Here is a 9,534-nt window from a genome sequence, read left to right as displayed (position 1 = left end):
TCTTGCTTAGTATTTCCTAAGCATAAAGCTTTTGCAGCTTGTTAAAAGTTGTTTTAATGCACATTTCGGACAGTGTAGGAAGTTGTGGGGATAAAACAATAAGAAACCAAAGAACATTTGCATCCAAGTATGAAATAGGATACGTATTCCGTGATGTGTGAGAAAGATTCAGATTTAAAAGTGTACAGTGATTAATCAGCGCGAAAGTTTCGAGTTGGAACAACTGCATCCACCTGTTGCGCTTCTGGTAATTTTGAATTATGTTCGGCTAAGAGCAGTCGGCGGATATGTGACTTTTCCGGGCAAATACTACTTTCTCTTTACTGTAAAAATTCTCACAACAATAGTTTCCGTTAAGCGATAGAAATACTTTTAAAATTGGATGTGTACCGTGCGCGGACTCGAATTAAAATCTAGAATTGAAAAGTGCGCTCCAAATGTGACTCCGATATTTCTGGGCGTTGGATGGAAATTCCAAATGTCGACTTTTCCGGTGGAGCTGAGTGTTTCATGCTTGTTGGAAATTGATTCTCTTCATAACGCGATTCAAGGTAAGTCTGCGCTTTTAATCTACACATGGTGTAAATACATAAAATATAAGAAATATTCCTACAGCAACAATGTCAGTAACACATCGAAATTTTAACGATTGCCGCGATCCATATAAAACCGCAGGATCATCCAAATATGAAGATATAAGCGTTTAGTTTTTTAGAAAATATTCTTAAATTAAGGTAGCAGCTAAGCGCTTTGTGAAATTTTTACCTTCTGTGAAGGATTAACACATTTTGGAGCACGCTTACTGGTCAAAAGGTTCCTTTTATATCCATAAATAGATTTTGGTAACTGAAAGGGTAGTTCTAATTATAAAGTCGATTTGTAACGATGGAAATACAATGCGACCAAATTATTATACTCACACCAGAAAATTTAGTTTTTAAAGCTTTAAGTTTGCAATCTGATATATGCAGGCATACCTCGACTTATCACGTTAATTGGTTCCATGGAAGTGCGTTATAAGCCGAAAACGTGGTAAGTCGAAGCGTAAGAAATACATGCTCGTATGCATAGGGTAAAGAAGAGTAGAATTCTTCGTTAATTGTCGCTTCTTGCTTATGAAGTACAAAAATAAAGAGGATTAATTAGAAAATATTATGGAAGTACACTTGTATATCAACATGAATATTTATGAGGCACTCCTCATCACTTGATGACAAATCACGATGCATTCCTGCTGAGGTTTGCAGTTGAGAAGCTGCCCCAGATGTTGACGGTTTGAAAAATTTAGTTAAAGTTGTCTGACTTGCTTTAAGCTTTCGCGATTTGTACAATTGCCGACAACATTCAACACTTTTTCATATTGAAAAGGACGCCTGCCTTCTTTCATTGTCTCGATCATCCTCCAAATCTCCAACGCATTCTCAATGTCTTCCAAGAATTTGTAAATTTTTTTGGTTGGAAACTTTTTTCCACTCGTCTAAATTTTGTTGTACCAATTCTATGTCATCTTTTACAATATTCAACAATTCTTCGTTGGAAAGTGGCACTTCAGGAGTATTAATTATGTCAAATATATCCTTTTCATCGATTACGTCAAAGCCTATAGTTTCCGCAATCTCAAGAATTTCTCTGTTGATTTCTGAATCGCTGTCGATATCAATGCCAGAAAGAGGCTCAACCGCTTTTGACCAGATTTTACGCCAGGATTTGTTCATTGTGCCACTACACTCCTTTTCAAAATTATAACCGCATGATTACTGAGTAAATTTTTTTATTATGAAAAGATGTGAAAATAACCAAACTTAAATTAAATTCGAAAATGTATAAAAACAAACATAATGTAACAAAAATGAAACCTAAAAATAGCAATTAAGCTTAAAAAATGTGTAAAAACATAACAAATTGAGAAAAAAAGTAAAATTGTCCTTTTTCATAATTATAACCGCATTAATTACCTCGTTACATAAAAAATAAATAAAACAATAATGGGCAGACCTAACTCATGGCTTAATAATCGATAGTGTTTCCTCCCTTTTTAATCACTTCGAAGATTCGATTAGGCATCGAATGAATGTATTTTGAGAGCATTTGTGGTGTCAACTCATGCCATGCTCTTTCAATGGCCTCTTTCAGCTCATTTCTGGAAGAATATTCTTTATCCTGGGAGTAAATCTGTCGGACTAGCCATCCCCAGACATTCTCTATAGGATTCAAGTCTGGTGAGCAGGCTGGCCATTCAAGTGTGGCTATGGAATTCGCTTCCAACCAGGCTTTAGTGGACCTAGTTACGTGTATGCTGGCATTATCTTGCTGGAAAATTACTTCATTGCCCTCAAAAGAGTTTATAAAAGGAAGGAGATTATCCTGCAGAACATTCTGGTACTCCTGGCTATTCATTTTCGCCGATGTAAATGCTAGACGCACTGTACCTTTACTACAAATGGCTCCCCAGACCATAACTGTTCCACCTCCGAAATTCCTTCTGGACAGATATCGTGGTTCCTTACGCAAATCTCGCCAGTAGCCATCAAAACCATCCGGACCATCTAAGTTAAATTTTTTCTCATCAGAGAAAATTACCTAATCAAAAATAAAAGATAATTTTGCTGAAAACATCCGCCAACAAAAAGGTTATACCTGATCCCAATGTCGTGACATGTTATTTCGGGCGAATTCCAGTCGAGCATCCTTATGATGCTGCTGTAATCGTGGTGCTTTCCTCATTTTTTCCCGTACGAGATTAGGATTTCGATCTATTTCCCGCCATATGGTCGGAATCGATACAGAAAGCTTACATTCGTTCCTTATGCCTCTTAAACTGTTCGTGGAATTTGAAGTCGCTTTGCTTATGGAACGTCGATCTCTATCGGAAAGCACTCTAGGTCTTCCTTTTCGCTTTTTAGTATCGTAATTGTCCACATTATTTAAATAATTACGAACTACTCGATCCGATCTGCCTATTCTTGACGCTATTTCGCGTTTTGATATACCTTCTTTAAATAAGGCACTAATTTGCCCTTTTTCATAATCGGTAAGCTTAACCCCTCGTGGCATATTTAAAAAAAATTAATCAATGAGCAGAATCGATCAAAAGAAACTAACAATTTTACAAAAATATGTTTTTTCAGCAGCCTACAAACAGTATCAGTCGCGCGCGGTTATACTTTTGAAATAGCACAAAACCGGTTTTCTGTGAAATATTTCTGAACGGTTACGACTAACACCGTTAGTCGGTATATTTCGAACAACAGACTATTACACTAACTGCTGAAAAAATGAGACAGCTGCATCTATATCGAGAACTATAGAACTTAGAATTTTGCCGTGCGGTTATAATTTTGAAAAGGAGTGTAGTTGCCTCTTTCCAAGAAGCTTCGATATCCAATGCTATTATATCGTCTAAACGTTCCACCAACTGCCTGAAAATTCGACGCAGATAGTATGCTTTAAAGGTAGCAATTACACCTTGGTCCATGGGTTGCAACAGAGAATTGGTATTTGGCGGTAGGAAGACCACTTTCACATTTTCATCGCTTTGGTTGAGAGTTTCAGGATTCCAGGAGGATTATCGACTAATGACAGAAACTTCTCCCTACAGTATTCTTTGACTCCTTGGCAAAATTCATTTCTAAACCATTCAGTGAATAACGTCGAAGTAACCAAAGTCTTTTTATTATGTCTTCAAATGACCTAAGGCCCTTGGATTTTCCGAATGGTCAACTAGGAGAGGCTTCAGTTTGAAATCGCAGCGGCATTTCCGCCCAAAACAAGTGTAAGCCTGTCTTTGGAGACTTTGAAGCCTGGTGTTGTAGCTTCTTCCTTGGAAATAAATGTATGTGGTGGTAAACGCTTCCAGTAAGGTCCTATCTCATCGACATTAAAAACTTGTCTCGGGCTGTAACCGCCTTTACCAATAATACTTTTAAGCATGTTGGGAAAATTTTTCGCTAATTCATAATCAGCACTAGCACTAGCTCAGTTAATTTTAAATTTTGCTGACCAAATCTCGATTTGAACTTGCCGAACCATCCTCGACTTGCATTAAATTGGAAAGCTTCGTTTTCACTTCTGATGGTATTGAATACCATTTTTGGATGACTGCAGTTGAAATTGGTATACTTTTCTGGTTCATGTCGAGAATTCAGGCATACAACAATCTTTCCATCTTCTTTAATACAAAGGGTCAGTGTTTTGTTATTATGGTACTTCCTGGTGAAAAAATGCCTGCCTTCATATGCTCGCAAATTTTTTCGCATTCCTTTTTATTTGTCTGATAGCACATGCCTTCAATCCTAAGGAAACAGCAATTTGTGCGGCTCTCTCTCCTTCGTCCAAATGTTTAATTATTTCCATTTTTGTTTTTCAATTAATAATTTGCCTTTGCCTCTTCTTTTTAGAGGAGCTGTATCCTTTATCCATACGGCTATGCGGGTTTTCGATCCTTTTTCTGTTAAAACAATTTTGTCGCTAAGAATATGAAGGTCCGTTTAAAAAAAAGTTTCTTACCAAGTTTTACTCGTTAATTTCTTACTTGAAATCAAACCAATATCGTATGAGGCGTCCTTTAGTTTGGAGTTTTACTACCAAGATTGAATTAAAACTAACGAGGCCTCTTTTATTTATGTGTCAGATAATTACGTACATAGTTGGATTTTAATATTTGCAACGTCCAATCCTTTCAGGTTTTATTTGAACAGATTGCTTACATGCAACGGATCTTTACCCAGCGTTATCTGAAAGTGTAATTACCTAACTCGCTCTCAATGTTTATCTAAGAATAATCTTCTAATGTCCTTCCGTTTTCATGTAAACTTGCAAACCAACCATAATAAACCAAAATAATTTGTTCAGATGGTTCCTTTTGTTTACAACCATCGAGGTTTGTTCACGTACACCAAGTTCACCCCTTTCAACAAAAAAACGTATTAACTCGACGCATGCTCCTTAAATTTTCGAGTGTTATAAGTCAAAAATGATATACCAGGTTGTCCAATAAGTTTTGCGGTTCGATAAGAAAAACACAATTTTTTGGTTTGAAATGCACTTTATTATTCAGTATAATCTCCTCGAACATCAATACATTTGTTCCAACGAGATTTCAATTTATGATTTCCCTCCCTGAAATGAGAATCTGGAAGGGCTGAAAAATACACTTCCACAGCGGTTATGACCTCATCATTTGATGAAAAACGCTTTTCATGCATGAATTTTTTAGGTCTGGAAACGAACGGAAGTCGCTAGGGATCAAATCTCGTGAATACGATGGATACTCCAACAATTCGAACTTGAATTCATGGATTTTAGCCATTGTCAAAATGCTCTTGTGATACGGTGCATTGTCCTGATGAAAAGGATTTTTTTCTCCTGCAAACCTAGTTTTTTTCCACGAATTTTTTCCTTCAGCTGGTCTAGAAGGTTACAATAATATTCAGAATTTATTGTTTTACTAGTTTGCAAGTAATCTACAAACAAAATTCCTTTCGCATCCCAAAAAACTGATGCTAACGCCTTGTTGGCCGATCTCTGAACAGGAACTCGTTTCGGAGCCAAAGAAGCTTTTTAGCCTCTTGTTTTATTCAGGATCATGGCGACAGACCCAAGTCTCAACCATAGTGATGAATCGACCCACATAATCCACTTTATCCTTTCGAAAACGCTTTAAATGTTGCTGAGAAAAGCGCATTCGAATGTGTTTTTGTTCCACAGCTAGCGAATGCGGCACCCATTGTGCACACAGCTTTCTGAAACCCACGACGGTGCGGACGGTTCCGTAACTCCTCCCTCCTTAAGATTGAAGTTGTCCTCAACTTTGTCTGTTACTGTCTTATTTTTATGGTTATTTTTACAGATTTTTTTCTTACAAACAGATTTTACGAAAAGTATTATCATGATGAAGGCGAATACGATTATGGGTAATGATATGGCTACTGATGAGTTAAAATTATTTTCCTTAAGTGTTTCCAATTTAGTTATGTTTGACAGATTTAAGGTCTTATTTTCTAAGTTTTGGATATGATGCATGGAAATTGGTTCCATATAACTTATGTTCGTCATAGGATACAATTGAGGTTCCAAAGTAGGTATATAATTGCTAATTGTTGTTCTCAAGATGGAGTATTTACTAATCGAGAAATTACAGTTATTTGATTGTAATAAGACAGATTTTGATTCGTTACAAAATGTTTGTAAATACTTATCTTGAATATTTATTAACGAAAACATCGTATTTGAAATTTGGCTGATTGATTCTTGTGTGTTTTTAATCAAAGTACAATTGTTTGGTTTTCCAGTGATTATGCTAAGAATACATTAGTTAACGTTAATGATATACTTTGCTATTTGATAACGTGATTTTATTACTTGTTGCACAGGGCCAGACTATACAGGCTGGAGGTACTCAAACAACTGCCTTGTTTCTTACATTCTAGTCTCTTAAATAGGATTGCCTATGTCTAATGAGTAGATAGGGAAAATACATAACACATTTCCCTATGACTCATGATTCTAATTATTTTATTATCAATATGGAAAATGCACAAACCTTATCTCTAACAGATTCAGACCCGTGAATTTTATTGCTTTGCAACATAAGATACACAAGGTTTATCTGCTAATGTGTTGTCGCTAACATGCGTTTCGGCATCTTTCTTGGAAGAAGGGTCGTTTGTGATCATCTTCTCATCACGTGATGACTATCGCCCCTCTTAAACAGAGACGTCCCGGATCTGCATCATAATTTCAATCTGTTTCAAAATGAATTGAACCCTTGGTTCCATATTGGATTCGTCGACTTGTTCGTTGTTGACCATTTGTTGCCTACGGTGTTTGTAGTAGAAAGTCGTAGTGATGACAAAGATGCCTAATAAAATAGTGCCGCTGAACCAATAGAATGCTTGTTGCAACTTGACATGTCCGGTCATCTGGTCTATTTTCTCCAAATTTTGTATGTGGACCTGTTGAAGATATGGAAGAGAAACGAGTGTAGAATGTTCAGATGCCTTTAATTTAAAGATGCTGGCCGTTAATGGTTCCATCCTTGATTTTTTTATTGATGTCGGGTACAAGGTTCCGTTAATAAAGACGTCGTTGGAATGAATCACGAGACAGGTTCCGTTTACGTTTACGTCTTGACCATTTTCGTTGATTATTCCTTCCCCGTCGTTGATAAGCAGGGTGTTCTCGTCGATCTGCATCACTGGCGGTATGTGATGCGCAGTAGATGTTCCGCATGTCGTCGTGTCGTTGTTAAAAATTTGACGCAAACAGTAATCGCGTACATCCTCTTGGCAAAATGGTATTCCTGTCGATTCTTTGCATAAATGCAACGGTTTATTGCCCGATTTACACATACCGATGTGACTATTATTTAAATTTAACATAATATTTTCATGGACCACAGGAAAAATTCTAATTTCCTTAATTTTACGTATTTTAACAAGAAATTTTAATAAACTATGATCAGAATAAACTGTTACACTTGAGGCTAACAATATCTCATTAATACTTATACTGGATATTTCATTATTTAGTTGTTCTATCTCAAAATTTTGTAGAATAGTAGGATTTACAATGTTAAGTTTGGCAAAAATGACCGAGTAGACGACATTATCTAACATTCTGATAGCTCTTTGATTTCTTACGGATATGAGTTGAAATAGATGGGGCCCAATAGAGTCATTGCTTTGAGAATAATAATTGCGACGTAACACATTAATTTGTGTTGTAAGTTCGTTTATTTTCTTCATGAATTCGCTATTAATTTCGATTTGTTGGTTTTCGGCTGCGATCAACCTTGATTGTCGTTCGTTTACTAACACGAAATCGCTATGGTCAGGCGTTCCTGCGACAAATTTTAAAGCGGAACCTATAAAGTCTATTGATCTTTTTATTCTATGGAAGCGTAAAGAGTTAAGCAATTTGTTGGTAGTTCTCAGCTGCTGAGCGATGGGCTCTTTCGTGTTCGTTAGCGATAGTTTCGAGCTGATCGTCTCTATTGGGAAGATCTATTACAAACTTGGTAGTATGCCTGAAACGTACTGCCGGGAAAAGCATAATCAGTTCACTTTGAATTTTTCCCAGTACCTCATGTGGACAAAAAATTCCGTTCACTACATTATAATTTATAATTTTTTTCAGTACCAAATGTAGTGACTGAATATCTTTAAATCGAATATTATGTCGATGGTAACCCGCAAATGGTGTTATGGAATCCTTCTCGGTTGACTTTGCAAACGATAGAAAAATCTGATTCTTGAAGCCATTTATTGGTTGGGATACCGTTCGAATATGCTGTGTTAATGATACTTGACTATTCGTACATGCTTCATCCGTAATTTCACTCTCACCTAGGTGCTGGATGTGTTGGCGCGACAGCGCGTCGGCTACTACATCACTACTACCAGGTTTATGGTGGAATTTTGGAGCAAATTCTTCAATAAAGCTTCTCCAACGCTTGAGTTTCATGTTGGGGTTACGATCAGATATAGAGAATGTAAGCGGCTGATGGTCCGTGAATATACTCAGATTGGTAACCCCATACAAATAGTTTCGCAGAGTTTGGAGGGCCCATACTATGGCCAGCATTTCTCGCTCATTTGTCGCATAGTTTTCTTCTGTAGGCGTAAGGGTACGCGATACAAAAGTGATGGGCTTCCCATTTTGCGATAGTACAGCTCTTATAGCAACAGAAGATGCGTCTGTAGTGAGCTCAAAAGGTTTAAACAAATCTGGAAAAAGAAGAGTCACATCTTCAGATGCCAGGATCTTTCTTAGCCTATTAAAAGCGTCCTTGGCGGCTACGGATAAAGTTATTTCCTTGTTCTTAGATTAATTTGTTCCAATATTACCATTTTCGCCACGTAATAATTGCGTTAGTAATTTTTCGATTGCTGCATAATTCTTTATGAAATGTCTACAATATCCAGATAAGCCTAAAAATGCCCTCAAGGAACGAAGGGTCGTTGGCTCTCTATATTCGAAAACCGTGCGGACTTTGTCTTCATATGTCTTCAAACCTTTTTCAGACACAGTGAATCCAAGAAATTCTGTACTTGTTTTGAAAAAAGTTGACTTTTCCAGTGCTATTCTCATGTTCGCGTTAAATAATTTTTTAAAAATAATTTCAATATCTTTTGTGTGAGTTTTTGCCTCCTTAGAAAAGATTATGGCATCATCGATATACACATGGCAACGAATGCCTACGTCATCCCGTAAAATATCGTCAATTGCTCGTTAAAAAATTGCAGGGACATTCTTAAGACCGAAAGGCAAGCGACAGAATTCGTATTTGCCATTATTCACGGAGAATGCTGTTTTCTCTCTGTCTTTTTCGGCCAAAAATATTTGATGGGAACCTGATTTTAAATCTATGGTTGGAAAAAATGTCGAGTTGGCGGGATTTGCGAGGATCACTGATATATCTGGTATCGGGTAACGATTTGAAATAGTTTTTTCGTTAAGTTTACGAAAATCGATTACTAGTCGCATTTTCCGATTACCTGATTCATCCATTCCTTTTTTATCGACGACCCAGAT

At 36.8% G+C, this 9,534-nt stretch overlaps 1 protein-coding gene across 1 annotated transcript; it reads right to left on the bottom strand.

Moving 5' to 3' along the window:
• Window positions 1-632: 632 nt before the first annotated feature.
• Window positions 633-4,837, bottom strand: LOC119654749 (tigger transposable element-derived protein 1-like). Its single transcript, XM_038060283.1, has 2 exons — window positions 3,352-4,837; window positions 633-1,723 (listed from the first exon to the last, which is right to left on the bottom strand). The coding sequence occupies exons 1-2, from the start codon at window positions 3,473-3,475 to the stop codon at window positions 1,422-1,424; spliced, it is 426 nt and encodes a 141-aa protein (XP_037916211.1). The 5' UTR covers window positions 3,476-4,837; the 3' UTR covers window positions 633-1,421.
• Between the last annotated feature and the right edge of the window lie 4,697 nt (window positions 4,838-9,534).

Source organism: Hermetia illucens, chromosome 1 (genome assembly GCF_905115235.1).
Source record: "Hermetia illucens chromosome 1, iHerIll2.2.curated.20191125, whole genome shotgun sequence".
NCBI lineage: Eukaryota > Metazoa > Arthropoda > Insecta > Diptera > Stratiomyidae > Hermetia > Hermetia illucens.
Note: the sequence above shows the minus strand (reverse complement) of the source record. Positions and strands in the feature narration are given on the sequence as shown.

Coding starts and splice junctions, on each gene's coding strand:
- LOC119654749 (XM_038060283.1), bottom strand. CDS start 3,475: ATGGACCAAGGTGTAATTGCTACCTTTAAAGCATACTATCTGCGTCGA. Junction 1,724..3,351: donor TTCTTGGAAAGAGGCAACTA/CACTCCTTTTCA, acceptor AAAAGGAGTGTA/GTGGCACAATGAACAAATCC.